An 18359-nucleotide genomic window follows, 5' to 3' on the forward strand; every position below is an offset into this window, starting at 1 on the left:
CGTTCTGTAGTTTGTGTAGAACGCAGCCTGGGATGTTGTCTGGTCCCGTGGATGCTGTATTCTTGGCTTTGGAGAGTGTAGTTTTTACCTGTGCAGCCATGATTTCAGGAACTTTGCATTCTTCCGGTATAGAGATGGGTCCTTTAGGGGGTGAGAGGGGGGTGAAACTTCAATCTGCCAGGATATTGGTAATATCAGCTGGGTCTGTATATTTAGTGCCATTGTGCTGTAACTCAGAGCAGATCTGTGTGTTGCCATTGAGATTCTTGGCATAGCTATAGAATGCTTTGTGGTTGTCTTTAGAATCAGTGGCAATTTTGTTTTTGTAACTAGCTTTGGAGGATTTTATGAGGGATCGCAGCTTCTTACTGAGGCTGACCAGAGAGCTCCTCCACTCATGGGATTTTACTCTCTTTTGCAACAGTTTCTTCCTTCTGTTGTACAGTTTGTTTATGGCAGGGGATCACCAGATTGGCTTCCTTTTTTTGGAGGATAGCTTCTTGGTTCTGTTTGGGATAGCACGATCCATGCACTTGTGTAAGTGCTTATAAAGTGCAATTGTGTAGGATTCAGTAGTCATTACTGTATTATCCATCTGCATGGATGTCATGAAGTTCACCACTTCTGTCTTAAGATGCATGAAGTTGGCTTTGGAGATGTTTTTTACCGTGGTTTCCTTAATGGGGGATGGGGGCAGGATGTGGATATCTGGGGTGATTAGCTTATGGTCGGATTGGACCAATGAGGCATTGACTTCAGGTGTGGGACACCAGTCACTCATGTTGGTAATGACTAGATCTAGAATATTGTTGCCCCTGGTGGGGGTGTGGATAAGTTGATCCAGGACATTGGAATTTATGAATTCCAGAAAGCGTTGAGTGAAGGAGTCGGTACATGAGTAGTTTTCCCAGTTAATGGTGGGGTAGTTGAAATCGCCCATTATTAGGGTGTTTGGTTGAACTCTAATATTTTCCAGTACATCAAGAAAAGAGGAGTGGGAATCCTGGGGCATGGTGGGGGATGTGTAGCAAGCTACAATTTGATTGCAGTTTTGCCCAGAGTTAGTTGCACTTGGATAACCTTGGATGCATTATGTTGAGCAACTAGCCTGGAGGTGTGGATATCCTTAATGAATATGGACACACCTCCACCTTTGGGGTTCCGGTCCAGGTTACATGGCCGAAAAGTGTGGTATGAGTTATAGCCTGGTAGTGCAGGGGTGCTCTCTGGAGCCTTGAACCAGGTCTCAGTCACTGCACAGATATCGATGTTCTCCATTTTAAGGAGTGCCTCGAGTGAGTGCATTTTGAGATTTAGACTTAGCATTGAGTAGCATCACCCTCAGTTTTTTCTTGCCTGTTCCTGTTACGGTGGTGAATTTGCCATTTGAACCTTGCCTAAAAAAGGCTCTATAGGGGTGGCAGAACCTTAGCCAGTATCCGGAATCCAAGGGGTGACAGGTGCAGGCCATCTCTGGCAAAGCATCGTGGTCTGTCGACCATGTCATCCCAGGTAGACAGATACTGAATCCCTTTAGAATGACACCAGAAGCTTAGCCAATTGTTGAAGTCAATCATTTTGTCCTTGTACTGCGGTATCATCTCTTGCTGATTTGACTAAAACCTTGCCTTTCCACTGAAAGTGTTATATTCTGCAGCCATCTGATATTAGCATTTCTCAAATCAGTTCCAAGCCTCTAAATAACATTGGGACATGATTGTCGGAGAAGGGGGCAAAGCTTCATGTATTTCACGTGTGAAGGTTTGATGGTCTTCTGTTGAAGGGGGCTCTGACTATTCTTGAAACCTTCTCTGAATCTGGAATTGGGGAGATTCTTGCCTTCCATCTGGAAACTGCTATGATGGTACAACCTAATTTCTCTGTTTGTTGCCGATTGTGACTGATCTTGCTCAGGGCAGTAGGTGTGATGGTGTCCCCAGATCAATTTTGTTTGACTTTTTTCATCCCCACTGGAGACTAACTTTGGAATAACTTTGCCAGTCTGCTGTTGGATTCCTCTTTTGAAAAAGCTGGTCTTTAATGCAGGTGCTTGACCTTCTTGTTTGATAGGCGACTCCCTGACATTCCTTCTGGGAATTTTTTGGAGAAGAGTAGGTCCTGCAGGCACTGCTGACACAATGCTAAGTGTCTGTTACTGGTCCCCATGCTACTGGGATGGTAACCCTGACATAAACTTGTAGATTTGTAGTCAAGTGGTAACTGGCATAAACCTGTAGATTTCTAATCTAGTCGTAACTGACATGAACTTGTAGACTTCTAGTCTAGTCTCCTACCCCTCAGTGAGGTTGAGGGACCTTCCATCTTCATTGTATAGCTGCCTGCTAGACCTGAACTGTGATAATGGAGCCTTTGTTGGGCCCAATGTTGTGGTGTGCCTTTTCCTTGTGGAATTCTGCAGGGGACAGGACCAGGCACTGTAGCTTGGGGTGTCTTCAGCTTCACTTGGCGAGTGATGTCAGAAAAGCAGTGCAACTGTCTCTTTTGTTCACATTCAACTTCCATGCCACTCAACTGTCCAGATTATCACGAATGTCCAGATGTTTGCCTCATATTTAAGGTCTGTTCCTCATAAATTGAAGTCACTAAATAATGAGATGGATTTGAGTTTCAGGCTCGTTATCCTTCAGAAAATGCAGACAAATACAAATCCTGTTATTCTAGCCACGTTTTAAGTTTATAAGAAGTCAGGCACCCGGTACCGGCACTGACAGTAGGGAGAAACAAATCATTGAAGTTGTTTGTTGGTTAGTACTGACAGATTTGACTGCCTAGCTCAAGATCCGACCTTAACAAGTTAAGCAGGGGGTGCTTGACATTTGTTAAGATCAGGTCTTGTGCTATAGTAGCGCTTAACTGATTTCTCTTTTTCTGAATATTGGAGCGTAATCACAGTGCTCCATACATTACAATGGCACTAAGTTGCATTCTGCAAATAGCCATGCTTATGGACATGTCCATTTATTTACTTTTCTCGTTTACTGTTTATTGGATGTATTGCTACCAAGTGATCTATATGTTGCATAGTCATTTTTTCTCAGATTCTGTGAATGACAGAAACTGTGTTTTCAAAATGGGCCCATTGTATCACAGGAGTTGTTTGTTTTATTTGTAAAATGTCAGATATGTGAAGGCAAGTGCCCACATCAAGCAAAAGTAGTAGAATTAACTAAAACTGACTTGGTTGCTTGTCTACATGGTGAAGAGGGATGGAGTACTTGCTGTGACCCACATTAATGGGTTTCAAGCACTGGCCGTGGCGTAGGAGGAGTCAGGTAGGGAGAGAGAAGAAATGAGAGGTCAATAGCCCCCATTGTTTCTTCCGGTGGAGTTGGGGAGGGTTGCATATGCTTGGGGGTACACAGAGTTAGTGTGATTTCCTTTTCAGAAGCTGGAGAAGCACTGCTCCCTAGGGAAGGCTTAGGTCTCTTGAAGGGAATGCCCCTCGTAGAAGTGAGGGAGCAGCCTCTACGGTCAGCCTATTGCACAATCTTCCCAGATGGTTTGGTGTGTGTGTGTGTGGGGGGGGGGGGGTGTTTAGGGTCAAACCACCAATGATGACTGCCAAAATGATGGTTTCTGCCAGCTGACTCTTAACCTGATGATGGGAAGAGATGGGTCTGTTGGACTGTGCAGGGCTGATAATCATCTGGCAGTGGAGTCAAAATAAATGCAAAACTGACTTGAGTAATAAAATCTTTACATTAATTAAAATATTAAGTTGTTCATGATTTTCCTCTGGTATTTGGTTTAGCATCTCACTTCAGAGATGGGTGCAGTTTACTGAAAACCTTTTTTTTTTTTCTTATTTTGTGAAATATAGATTTATTGGTGAAGAGTCAACAGCTGCAGGTGAAAAATGTCATTTGACTAATAGTCCTACATGGATTATAGATCCCATCGATGGAACGTGCAACTTTGTTCACAGGTGAATACTTGAATAATAGCCTATCTAACAAAACAAAATGCCATTTGACCTTTAAGACTGTTTCTGAAAAAAAAGTATGAAATAGTGCAAATATTAATAAAAGAGAAATTTTTATTGTCTGCAGAATGTTTTGTTAGATATGGTAGATCTATTTCTAGTGCAATGTAAACTAAAAATTATTTTGGCTTCACGGGTTACTAAAAAGTTTTAATAATGTTGAAAACGTTGCCATTGATAGATTTTTCTGATTCTAAATGGTGGACTCCATATAATGAATAATTATTTTGCCATAAAGAGAATTTCTGACTTAGATTTTATGTTGTATATATGAATTTTGCATTTGAGTGAGCTGTTTGGCAGAATGAAATGTATAATGATGCCTTTTTTTATTTTTCTTCTTTGTCGTTTCTTTCACCTTGCTTTTCTTTATTTCATTTCTTTGTTTTTTCCGTTTCAATTGCACTTGATTTTTTAAACTAGTTATGTATATGTACTTTTTAAAAATAATAAAGTGTACATTTAAATAGTCAAAATGTTTAGTTATCAGGTGTGAGGTCAGGTATCCCAGCTAATCATGTGTATGTGTGTATGTATGTATGTATGTGTGTGTATGTATGTGTGTGTGTGTGTGTGTGTGTGTGTGTGTGTGTGTATATATATATATATATATATATATATATGTATGTATACACACACACACACACACACACACACACACACGCACACACACACATATACATACATATATATATATATATATATATATATATATATATATATAGCTGATCATTGAGCCCTCCTATTCAACATATGAAATGTGTAAGGAGTTGTGACAACCAATATAGCAATGTTGTGCTTTCCTATTTTTGTCACCAGCAGTTGTGTACCTGTGCAGGACATATATTAAAGTAAGGGAGGTGTGGGTGATGCTTGGAGAGCAGTGAGTTAGATACCTTCATACAATTTTTTTCAGCAGTGTGCATCTATGTATGTGTAATGGTGGATTTTGGAGACAGTGTTGTAGTATGTTTGTGTAGTGTTAGGATTACTTGCATTTATGTTTTATAGGTATATGAAGTGTGTTCACATGATGTTATGTCAGGGTAAGTATGCATGTGTTCTATATGGATTCAGTTAGTTGAGTATGTGATTTGATAAGTGTACACACGATTGGCTTGGTTTGAATAAGAGCATGTTGATAAGTTTGTTTTTTCTGTCGTCTGTCATGCAGTTGATGAAGAGGTGCTCTGGCCTGTAACTGCACCATTGACAGTCAAATAATACTTGAAGGTACAGGCTTTAAATCCTTGCTGCTGGCAACAGATCTATGAGGTCACTTGACCTTAAGAGCATACGATAAATGCACACTAATGCCTTTGTTATTACCCAAGGCACACTGTTGCCTTGGGTAGTAGCCAAAATCTGCTACACCCAAATAAGCTTTACACTGTCCAGCAGCTGAACAGAGTTATTGGTTTATAAGGACCTCACTCACCTTGTTTCCAGTCTAGTGTCTTCTAGTGCTGTTTTATCAACAGTAACTGAAACTGATCTAAAATTGTCATACCCCTCATACACACACGCACACACACACACACATACACACACAGTGTTTCTCTGGACAGGTTAACAATATATTTCCAGTAACAACATCCCTTCCCTGTAATTGCAATACTGCTGCTGCTAGCTGAATTAGTATGACACTGCAAGAATACAGGTACTCTTTACCCTTAAAATAAGCTAGCCTTTAAATATTTGTACAGGTGATGTCAGAAATTGGGATGTCACCAGGTCTAAGGACATACCATTATAATAATAAATAAACTATCAGTCACATGCTTCTGAAATTGAATCAGTAATAAAACATGTTAGTTAGCTAATCCCAGTAGACATGTTGCCCCTTTTTAGGGGTAACCTAGGAGCAATTCCAGGTTAAACGTCTTGCTCAGTGTCCCACATTAGGCAAATGGAGGCTATAGGAATCAAATGCAGGACTGCTGTAAAGCCTAGGTTTAGCAGCACATAGTCTTAAACTTCCTCACCAAACTGCCAGTCTGTTTGCTCTTTATAATATTCATACTCCTCTACTTTAAATAAATAACAGGAGGCAGTATACTTGCAAAAATAAATATGCAAGCAATTTCACACTTGCAGAATGAACCATAAAAGAAATGGTTATTAGCAGAGAGATGACATCTAGAAGAACACTTCTTAACAGCTTACCTGGTCCTTTCACTGCCTGTATCTAAATAGTGAATGAATTATGCCAGGCTTGAGCTTTTGTCCCAGAGCTCTAGTCTATTGTTTACATTTCAAAAACAAGACAGAACTGACCGAATACCCCATAATATCTATTTCCTGTTTGGCTTTAACTTTGTAGCCAAAGTCTCCTTTTTCCACACACACATAATTTGGGGGATAGAGTCCAAGTAAAGTAATGCAGACTTTGACCAGGAGTAGCATTTCAAAGCGCAATAAGCTCTGCTAATGTATTCATATTTGCAAAACTGATTTGTTCGTAGCTGTCAACCTTCCATCCCCAAAATAAGTGTCATTACCTTTCATAATGTGGAACAAGTGGTCAGAATTTGGAACACTTATTAAGAACTTGCTCACAACTTCATATAGGAAGCTCACAGGGTGGTTATAATGTGCTACATTTTACTTTGTGATGAATTAATATGATTCAGTATTATTTACCATGGATATTGGTTAAAAAAAGTCTTAACACTTAATGTGTGGCAGACCCTTTCAATGTGGAACAATGAGGAACATGGACTTTTTAAGACTCAAAATGAGGAATGTCCCTTGTAATGAGGTACACTTGAGAGGCATGGATTTGGTTTCTCTTTTTAACAGGCCTGCTCCATTTTTGCTGAAAGCCGTTAAGGGCAGGATTCCAAAAAAGAATTGCTCTAAGCGTAGGTCTGCTTTGATTATGAAAGACTTGCTTTGGGTGTAAGTGACATACTTCAGTATAAGGCCCATCTATAAACAGGCTTACACCGGGAGCCAGATTATACTGACAGTAGGTCTTTTGGAAGTGCTGACATACACTGAGAGCAAGTCTTTTGGAATTGAGCTGCACTACATACTGCAATATTTACTACAAGCATCAACTGCATTTTTACAACTTTTTATGAAAAACAATGTTTCTGCAAGTTCACTGAAACACAGTTGTGAACCTTACATAGCCTGTTGCACATCTTAAGCAATACAAATGCAAATGAATAATCCAGATTAGCCTGTCACAGGTTCCACTGTGACCTACTAATTTTGAGTGCTGCTGCTGCAGCAGGGATGTTCCATTGTTCATATTCAGGATGGCATGGCTGAGGGTCTTCTTCCTTAATGAGAGCTTCCACAACAGTATTCTGGATGTCCTTTATAATGAGGGTGAGTTCTGTTTTGGATCATTTCCAAAGATTCTGGTAGTTAATATCTTAAGGAAAAACTTTATGCTCCCTTTGGACCCCTTCTTTCTAGTACTGTTTTAAGCCTAGCCAACTATAAGAGGTAATGGAATGCTCTACAAATTAACAAGAATACTTCACCATCACAGGATCATGCTTTCTCTGGCACTGACCAAGCTACACAGGAGGACAATCCTGTCAGCTGTACCACAGCAGTAATATGTTTTGGGACTAGCTATGGGTGTTGAGAAATGTCTTTCTCTGAATTCACCCTGGTGAACATCCATTACTAAGGACTACTGGGCTCTGGATGTGATTGTGGCTGGTCATTTCATTGACCTGTTAGATTTCCCACAGAAGGAATTGTACTAAGAGAGTCTGAACCATGTCATTAGAGTTCTTGAGACTCGTCTAGCGCCTATTTCTGGAACAGCTTGAGTGGTTTTGTTCATGCCTTTTCCTAGCTTAGATAAAGATGGACATTTTCTGTCCCATCCTGGGTGTCAGCAGCTTCACCCAGCACTTCCAGTGCAGCTGGTTCCATTTGAAGAGGCTCTGAGGAGTCAAGTTCCTGCTACTATAGAGGGCTTGTACGGTGAACCTGGCTTTGGCAGATCCGTTTAGGCATGTCAATGTCTGGTGTGCACCAAGTATTCCTCAATTTTGCTCTGGGTGGTGGTCATCACTTCCGGTCCAAAACTTTGCCAGTCTGTTTTTTTTCAGTACCCATGTTTGCCATAATGGCTGATGTTGCAGAGGAAGGATCTCTTTGTGTCTCCCTAGTTGGATGATCTTCTCCTGCTGGCACCATTGAGGGTGTGTTGGTAGTGAGCCTTCAGGGAACTCTCCTCTGGTTGTATTCTCTGATGGTGACCATAAATTGGGAGAAGTGCTTTTACAGATGTTGAGTAGGACACTGTCCAGGGACGATTTTTCCCACTTATGGAGTGGGCCAGGAAGTCATGACCTTGGCATCCTGAGTGAGAATGCAGTACTAGTGTCAGGGTCCAGGCTTTCACTTTATTCTGCCTGGTTTAGAAAGAGGAATAGCTCAGACACTGAAAAATAAAGAAAATGCTAAGAAAGTAAATGTCAATTCCTGTAGAGAATCTACTGGAGATTGTTCAGGGTATTCTACAGGTTAAAAGTGAATTGGGTCCTGCTCAGACCTTAGCCCTGTATAGAATATGCTGTGACAATGGTGTTTGTCATTCAAAGATGAAGTGATTTAGATAGACGTGGTTTTGGATGATATTAAAAAAGTCAAACCAGTTTTGCTTTGTCAAAAAAATTTCAAAAATTACTTCATTGAGAGATTAGATAACTTTGTAATTTCGTATGATTAAAGATAAAAACACATGTCAGACACGGCAGACAAAATGTCATAGTAAAGTAAAGCTTCAGTAAAAAGGGCTAAATAAATTAGCAAATGAAAAGGAATGCTACTGACTTGGAGGTTTGCTGTTATCAGAATAAAACTGTAGTACTGGGGGACTTATTGACAAAAGAAAAATTGTTTCGAGTACTTTCATTCTAACTGTATGATCTGTTTTAAATATTCTTTTTTTATTTTTATTTATTTAACATTTGTTTAATGGGTTAGTCCGACTAGACAGCTGGTGTCCATTTTCAGCAGAGGCCCGGGGAGAAAAGCTCCATATAGTAAAAAATTAGACAGTAATAACTTAAAATCAGTGGTCCTAAAATAGCCATCACTTAATTATAACAGTAATAACATTTAAAAGTAGCAATTGAAAAAGTAATCTGCAGTTGGAAAAGCATAATCAAAAAAGTATAATCGTATAACAGTTTTATTCAATAAAATATTAGTTTAAGGGTGTGCACTTTTATGCAACCAGCTTATTGTATGTTTTTATTTTTTTATATTTTTCACCTAACAGATTTGTTTGTTTTTCAGTTGAATTGTATGGGTTATAGGTCACATTAAAGGCGGGAAAAGTTTTGAAATTATTTATCGTGGCCTCATTTTTTATATCATAAAAACCTGGCATTTTAACAGGGGTGTGTACAGTTTTTATATCCACTGCATATATATATATATATATATATATATATATATATATATATATATATATATGTAAGTGTGCGCACGTGCTATATGTATAGATTGTTCCTGTTATTAGGGTAGAGTATTTGAGTTTAAAAAACATGACTTTTAGTGTTAATCCTAAAGGCTGGTTATTATTTGTATTTTGCCTTGACCTCCAGTTTAGAAGTTTCTTTAAACTTATGAAGACTTTTAGGCATTTAGAGACTTCAGGAAGTAAACAAAAGGCATATTTTGCTTTTTCATGATATATTTTTTAACAAACTACAGGGCCTGCACATGTATTTAAATGGCTAGCATAGTTGAGGTAATGTATATTGTAGGTTGAGACCCGTCAAGTGCTTCACTTACTTTTTTCACAGTGTCCAAACTTACAAATACTTAGTTACGGACATTATGTTGTCGATTGTTCAGATTTGAATGTCTTTTTTAGCTGTTGTGGATCTTGTTAATTATACAAAATTTTAGACATGTATGGGAACTGTTGACTTGGATGTTTCACACCGCTCGTATTAATAATAGATTTTAAATCGGGGTGGGTTAAGATAATTAAAGTACTACTATTTTTTTTCCATAAGTGAGACATTGCTCTTCTAATTTAAAGGTATTGCCTGCTCTCCGTTTACTGCTTTATTTTTATCCCAGCAAGAATAAGTTTTCTTTTGATGTAGAGCTCACCTTGACATTTTTCTTTCAACATTTCTAATGAGCTTTACATATAATATTTGTAATATTAATTATTTAAGAAAGTATCAATCTTGTTTGTTTTTTTTCTGTTTCTTTTTAAACATCTGAAGCTTTATGAGAATATCTAAAAACATATCTGACTTGCAGTTGATGAATAAGATGGTATGGGTTTGCACTATTTCATCTGTTTTTGTGTTTTGTTGTTGTATAATTTGTTATTGTAGATAAGTCACTTTATGTATTGACATCGTATCACATTCATTAGTATAAGTGTTATTTACTTAAATGCATCAGAGTCCTTATATAGTAGTCGGGAGTATTCTAATGTGTAGTTAATATTGACATTTTAATTACATGTATTTTGGAGCTAAAATTATTTCTTCTGAAATGTTACAGAATATTACATATTTTCTTGAACATCTGTTAGATTCAACAATGTAGCATTTTAAAGGAGAACTCAAAAAAACATGTTTATTTCATCATGGTTTGGTGTTTCCTACATTTTAACACCACTCTGTGACTATTTACAGGTTTTTAAACATTTTTATATGTAATTTCTGAGTCTGACCACATGAGGTTTGCCATCTTGAAGTAATTCTGATTGAATTAGTGCTTGTCTGTAAAAAATGACATCATGCAGGCCTCTGTCTTACTAAAGCTCCGGTCACTGCACTGATTTTACATGCATACACAGTTAGTTTTAAGTAAGAATCTGAAGTAGTTGACTTCATTTGGTCATCAATCTGTGGGCTTCGGATCTGGACCAGATCCAAGACGGCTGTTTCACCAGCATTAGAACCGAGCTTCATGCTCCTCCCCTTACCCATAATACCACTGTATCTCCTTCCTTCCCTCAGATTGAGTTTGCCGCGGCTTTGCCTGCATCATGATCACTGAGCTCCAGGTGGTAAGACTGTTGTTCAGGGATTTTTGTGTGAAAGTGGGTGTGTTTCCTAGTTCTTAGGTCCCTTTATTCCTCCATTTTATGTTCTCCGTTGAGGTTTAGTGTTAGTTTAAAAAAAAAGTCTATAGTAGTTTGTTGTTAGTCTAGGGTAGCATAGGCCTTCTCCTCCCCTTTCCCGCCTTGTGTTTTGAGTGTGTGTCTGAGTGGTGGGGTTGGGTAGCCAGACAGTGTTATGGCAGATCAACAAAAGTTTGTCTTTAGAAATGCAGAGTGTGTGGCCATAAGTTATCCCCTGCAGATGGCCACACTCTGTGTGTTGTTTGTTTAGGGGCCACTCATTTGAACACTGAGTGCACCATATGTGCGGGTTTTAACCCCAGGGACTTAAAAGATCATAAGGCCAAGTTAATCTTGAAGGGGCTTCTCCCCTCCATGGAGGTGGCTGCCTCCTCGTCTTCTGTAGCGGCGGTCTCAGCTGTGACCGCTCCCTCCACTTCTGTTGTGTCCTCTCCTTCCTCCCAGGCTGGGATTCACCCTGCTGACCACCGACCCGGGGAAAGGTAGAAGAGCAAAGAGAAAGAGAAGCACTGTGAGAAAGAGAAAGGGAGGAAGATATCCCAGAAGCACACAGATCGAGCAGGTCCTCCTCACAAGCTTCCTGCACCTTCCAGGCTGACTTCCCCTCAGCTCAGATCTCCAAGGTTTTCCCCGAAGCCAGAGGAGGTTCGGCCTTTGTCTAGGGCCTCCAGTCACCATCCTTCTAGACCGGCATCGGTGGTCTCTTCTATGTCAACTAGAAGCCTTTCTGAAGCCAACATAGATTGATGCGAAGGTTTGTTCGCACTCAACTTCAGATGGGGCTCTTGCTGGCTCCCTCTCCCTCTGGAGGGGGTAGCTGACTGCCACTATTTGCACCAATTGCTCCTTCTCTGATATGTCCTCTGGTTTCAGAGTTCCTAGATCCAAGAGGTCCCGAAGTCAGTGGGTCGGTGCCAATGGTATCACCTACCAAGACGCAGGCAGTTACCTTGAGCACGTTGGATCCAACTGGGTCAGATCCGAGCTCTGGGAGCCTAAGCCTGGGTGTTGGATCTGAGGGGTTGATTTTTTCCCCTTCGGCTCTGACTTTGTCAGGCCGATACCTACCCTTCGGAACCTCGACACCTTCTGGCTCTGCTCAGATCACAACGTCTGATCTGGGGAGAGCGTCCTCTCTGTCAGTTACTCAGGAGACTTGCTCCCCTTCGGCATTTGATGTGGTGGAAAGGGTTTTTGCTAATGGATCGAGGCCCCTGACTATCTCCTCGGAGTCTGCCCCGCCCCCCTCTATTCTGGATGTGTCTTTTGCCAGTCTGCCCATGCAGGGATAGCCCGTGATCGACATGCCCCAGACTGTTCCCCCCAAAGAACCCCAAGCGGTTTGTGAGTTCTCTCCAGAGAGTCCCACCAAAGAGGTTCCTCACAAATGTAAGTGCAAGAGGAGGCACTTGGACTCCCCCGAGTCACTCATGGAAGATACTGACTTGGAGGAAGGGGAAGGCTCCCCAAGATCACCCCCCGAGGATGTCTCATTTGGAGACATCATGAAGTTCCTGCGCCAGTGGGGGGGGGGTTATCCACCCCCAAGCCTTCCTCGGACGAGTCGGTGTTTCTGGAGGTATTTACATGGGCCCATCTACTTTTTGGGAGCCCCCCTTGCGGACCCCCTGGTGGACCTCATTACCACCAGGGCAAGGAAAGAACTGGACACCATGGAGCCAATCCCGAAACGTCCATTTAAAATCTTGAGCCCACCGGTGGATAGGCTAAGCTGGAATAAAGGGTCCCCAGTGGATGCCACAAAGAAGGAACTGGCTCAGGAGAGTTCCACGGTCCATCCCCCAGACCGAGAGTCTGGGACGATGGACCGGTTGGGAAAGCAGACTTGTGCTTCAGCCACCTTTTGTATAAGGGTGCTGAACAATATGGCCCATGTTACTAGACTGCAGCATGACTTGATCAAAGAGTTCACTGCATTCCCCCCCGGAGTCCATGTTGCCAGAGGATAAACACATATTCTCTATGCGAATGGCCACTCTGAAAGCGGTTACCAGCATGTCCATGCGACTCCTTCCTCATGCCACCGAAGGAGTGGCACGGGTGGCTGGGTCCACCTTTGCTATGAGGCGACACACCTGGCTCAGGCTTTGTAATTTCACGGAACCCTTCAAGGCATCTTTTGCAAATGCTCCCTATGATGGCTCTACCTTGTTTGGAAAGATAGTCCGTGGCACACTAGTCCAGAGTGAGAAGGACGGGAAGGCACTGTCTGCCATCAGAATCTGCTTCTCTAATCCCCAAAGATCCTTCTCCAGGAATCAGTAGGGACAAAAGAAGATGTGGTTCCGGAAGTCTCAGTATTCCCAGGACACTCAAGACTCCCTTTCCCCTAGAGGCAGAGGGGGACACGACAGATGCTGGCCCAGAGGCAGGGGGTCCGAAGAACTTTAGGTTTCGAGAACCATTCTCAGACAGACCCGTGCAAAAGCCCTGAGGGGTTGCCTGACTGCTCTGCTCTGGAGGCAGTCGGGGGCCATTTCTCTATGCACCTGACGGCGTGGGAGTCCGTGTCAACCAACCGTTGGGTGCTCCAAATAATATCCAGAGACACGCACCTCTCCCTCAAAGCACCTCCCAGACGTTCTACGCATGCAGATGGAGGCGGCAGCCATCGAAGTAGAAAAGCTGCTAAGCAAATGGGCAATCCAGTCTGTTCCCCCAGATCACTCAGGATCAGGCATCTATTCCAGGTTCTTTTTGATGCCGAAAGACACTGGGGGGGGGGGGACTCTAGGCAGATTCTCGACCTTTCCACTCTGAACCTGTCAGTTGCCAAGGAAAAGTTCCATATGGTCACTTTATAATCCATCCTGTCTTACCTGCAGGAAAATGACTGGATGTGCTGTATAGACCTCCAGGATGCATAGCACCATATAAAGATGCACAGATGCTGCAGAAAGTTTCTCCGCTTTCGGCTAGGAGCCAATCACTACCAGTTCCGGGCCCTACCCTTCGGTAGGGTGTTCACCAAGGTCATGGCAGCAGTAGCGGCTCACCTGAGGCTTCAGGCGATACAGGTTTATCTGTACCTGGATAATTGGCTCCTTGCCACTCCCACCAGGCATCCACTCTGTCAAGCCAGGGATTATTTTTGGAAGTTGTCAGACTTGCTGGGCATCACTATAAATATAGCCAAGTCCTCTCTAGAACCAGTTCAGGTCCTGGACTACATAGGGGCGAGAATAGACACCTTGGATTCCAAAGTCTTTCTGACTCCAGAGCGGATTCGGAGCCTTCATCTTCATGTCCTCGTGATTCTTCAGTATCCCTTTCCCCCTGCCGCAGTGGTGTTAAGAGCCCTAAGATCCATGGCAGCCACTATCTCTCTTCTTCCTGTGCTTGTCTTCACATAGGGGTTCTGCAGTGGACATTGGCGGTCTAGTGGTCCTTATTGGATCGGCCTTTGACTCATCCTATTCACATACGCGAAGCATGCAAGAAATCCCTCCTCTGGTGGCTCCACTCTCCGGAGATAGCAGCGGGACGGTCCTTTGTTGTTGCCCCTCGGTGACCATGGATGCCTCCTGACTAGGGTGGGGGGGCATTGCTCGGGCAGGACAGTCCAAGGCATGTGTGGTCCCTAAATGAGACCAGTCTGCATATCACTGTTCTGGAGATGAGGGCGGTCGTATTAGCATTGCAGGCCCTTCATGCCTTTCTTCCTCTGGGAACTACTGCGATTCACACAACCAACATCTCAGTGGTCTGGTACATCAACAAACAGAGAGGAACCAGATCCTACCCCCTTTGTCGAGAGGCCATGAAAGTGTGGGAATGGGCAATCTCCACCAACCATTTTCTGATAGCAATGCACATTCCGGGTCAGTCCAGTGTACTAGTGGAAAAATTTAGCAAAACTATCCTAATGCCTTATGAGTGGTCTCTGAATCCTTGTGTAGCGGAGCAGATCTTCCTTGAGTGGGGTCGCCTTGCTGCGTTCTCTTCGCATCTCCTTCCAACGCGAAGTGCAGCGAGTTCTTCGTTCTGATTCCCCACAGGGGGAATCCCCCAGAGACACTCCCGGTCCATGCTTGGCCTCCCGGTCTTCTTTATGCATATCCCCCGTTACCCCTCATGACAAAGTTTTTACAGAAGTCTTGTCAGTTGGGGAGCAGAGTCATCCTCATTGCCCCATTCTGGCCTCGCCAGATCTGGTTTCCCTGTCTGTGGTCTCATCTGGTAGCTCATCCTTGGATCCAATTCTGGATTTTATTTTGCCCCCTTCGGGGATTCCTCTTCCAGACCTGGGCAATCTGAAGCTCATGGCTTGGCTGCCCCACTTCCATTGATTACCAAGACTCCTGGGCGTTCTTCCCCCGTTAAGTTTATTCTAGTGGCAGCCCATAAGTCATCTACCAGAAGAGTTTACCGTAGTAAATGGAAGCATTTTTCGATCTGGGCTTTTCAGAGGGATCTAGATCCTTTTACAGCTCCAGTGACAGTGGTTCTTGAATTTTTAACACACCTTTTCCAGCAGGGAGCCAGCTGTTCTACGGTGAAAGTTCAACTGGCTGCCATTTCTAATTTCCATGTAGGCGAAAACATGGGATCTTTGGCTTCTTCCAGACTTTGCAAAACCTTCATTAAAGAGACTTTCCTTTTACGGCCTCCGGTGCAGGATCCCACTCCTCCTTGGGATCTTACCTTAGTTTTACAGGCGTTAGTTGCTCTGCCCTTTGAGCAGGCTGCTTCTGTGGACTTGAAATTTTTGTCTTGGAAAACAGCTTTCCTAGTGGCTATCACCTCTGCGAGGAGAGTGTCTGAACTTCAAGCATTATCTGTTAAACCCCCTGATATGTTTTTTCATAAAGACAGGGTCTCACTTCAGACTAATCCTTCCTTTTTGCCTAAAGTGGCTTCAGAGTCAAATATCAGTCAATCATTCAGTCAATCTGCCTGTTTTTTTCCAAATTTTCTGAACAAGGGGGAATATAAACTATATTTGCTAGATGTACATAGGCAGTTACATTTCTTCTTACACAGGACTAAGCCCTTTTGCAAGTCTGACCAATTGTTTGTGTCCGTCGCTAGACCTTTTCTAAGCAAACCAGTTTCCAAGGTGACAGTTGCCAGGTGGATTTCCCTTTGCATTCTGCAGGTGTACAAAGAAAAAGGTATGCCTATTCCAGGGAGGGTTCATGCCCATTCTACCAGGTCCATGGCTATGTCAGCTGCTTTTTGGTCCAGAGTATCCTTGGATGATATTTGTTCAGCGGCTACTTGGTCCTCATCTCATACTTTCATCTCAATATAAATTGGACATTGTTTCCAGAGGGAGAGCACCCTTTGGCTCCGCGGTGCCCAGGAACATCCTTCCATGAGGGCCTCCCAAGGTTATGGTAGCTGGGGACTCTGCCCCACAGGTTGATGACCAAATGAAGTTAACTACTTCACATAAAGAAGTTATGTACTTACCATAACATTCCATCTGAGTAGTTAGACTTCATTTGTCATCAACCATCCCTCCCTCCTTCCCCCTGGCCTTGTTATTGGGTTCTTTAGCCTGAGTAACCAAGCGATGGCACCCTTGTGGCTCTCTTGCTTTTACTTGTGGGTCAGGTATTGTTGATCAGGCTCATGTGTTGGGTGGGAAACTCGATCTGAGGGAAGGAAGGAGATGCAGTGGTATTATGGGTAAGGGGAGGAGCTTGGAGCTCAGATCTGATGCTGGTGAAACTGCTGTCTCAGATCCGGTCTGGCTCCGAAGCCCACAGGTTGATGACAAATGAAGTCTAACTACTCAGATGGAATGTTATGGTAAGTACGTAACTTCTTTTGTCATGCCATTCAGTGACTACTTAAAACACAAACAATGCAAATGCCACAGAACAGACTTTCAAAGTGCTTTTTACTGCTGCTTCTTTTTAGAATCCCTAAACTGCAGTCTTTTGTGAAGCCTGAATTTGTACTACTTTGACTCATCTCCCATCCCCCTTCACACCTAACTTAATGCTAAGGATAATTTGAGCTGTTACCTACTGTAATTGACAGCTCACAGCAGGAGACTTGACTCATATGCTGTTTCCTTGCTCTAGCCTTTACTTTTTGTATGGGTAGGGGAAGAACCAGGGAGCTGTTACATCACAGCATGAGTGAGTTTTACGACAGTAGTCGTGATGTCAGTTTTGTGGAGCGAAATGGCCAGAAAACTACCTGTATTCAGTGTCCTTGATGACATCAGTGAATTAGAGACTTTTCCATGGCAGGACAAAGGTTTTTTGAAAGTGGAACCAACATAGTACAGTAAGGTACTCTTCTAGTGAAGAGAAACAGTTAATTTAAAATCCTTTAAATGCTGTATTGTTGTTTATTCATAGCAGGGAGAGTTAATAGGGACAAAAAAATAGAGACGTTGAGCATTTAGTAATAGAATCCCATTGTTGTCCTTTAAATAATACGTTATTTCAGCACATATTCTTATAAATACATTTTGTTATAATTTTTAAGGATGTTTTCTGAAGAGTACATCTTTAAAATGTGATAAATGTTCTTTGTTTTCATATATGTGTAGACCAGAGGTTGTAGACACTAATTATTTGTTTGTTTTAGCAGCTAGAGCTAGCCAAACTGTGGTAAACAATGCTTACAGAGTGTTGTGTTATTACTTAGTTTTTGTAAGTGTAGAGATAATTGTGACTTTAGGTATTGTATCCAGGGTCAGTAGGTATAGTAGATAGGATTACGCCCTCTATTTTACAAGGATATTTCAAAATTATAGTGACAGGAATGTATTTTGGTTAGAATTTCTGTAGCACTCAATATGCCATAAAGTATTGCATGACTCCTTCTATTGTATAAGTTTGTTCGACTGTTGTATTAGTGATACTGACACTCTCCATTACTTCTAATTTGTTAGGCATTTAGAGATTGTTTATGCAGGATTGAAACATTTTGTCCTGAAATCTTAATGATATTCAGGTATCTAAACAAAAGGAAACCTTTGTTAGAGTTTACTCTGTATATATGCTAGAATAATAGCATGCTTACAAACACACGTGGTAACTGACTTTGAGTCTTTCGGCTTTTCCTGGTTAGGGGTCGCCACAGTGGAACTCCGGTCCGCTCATGATTGGCAGTGGATTTTTATGGTGCCAAGTTGCCAGCCCGACGCCCAGCCTTTAACGAAGGTGCACCCATTTAACAAAAATAAAAAAAAAAAAAACGGCATATAATCATTGCATGGAATAATTCTAACTGTAAAGGTTCATCAGCCATGATTAAGAAGTCAATTAATATAAATGC

The 18359-nt window shown here is 42.2% G+C and overlaps 1 protein-coding gene across 1 annotated transcript in view; it reads left to right on the plus strand.

Moving 5' to 3' along the window:
* IMPA2 (inositol monophosphatase 2) overlaps positions 1-18359 on the plus strand; it is a 691308-nt gene that overhangs the window by 190920 nt on the left and 482029 nt on the right. The window contains exon 3 of the mRNA XM_044067365.1: positions 3842-3946. Coding sequence (XP_043923300.1) covers positions 3842-3946 — 105 coding nt within the window. The remainder of the gene's footprint in view (positions 1-3841; positions 3947-18359) is intronic.

Source organism: Protopterus annectens, chromosome 3.part1 (genome assembly GCF_019279795.1).
Source record: "Protopterus annectens isolate FY-2018-M chromosome 3.part1, PAN1.0, whole genome shotgun sequence".
NCBI lineage: Eukaryota > Metazoa > Chordata > Ceratodontiformes > Protopteridae > Protopterus > Protopterus annectens.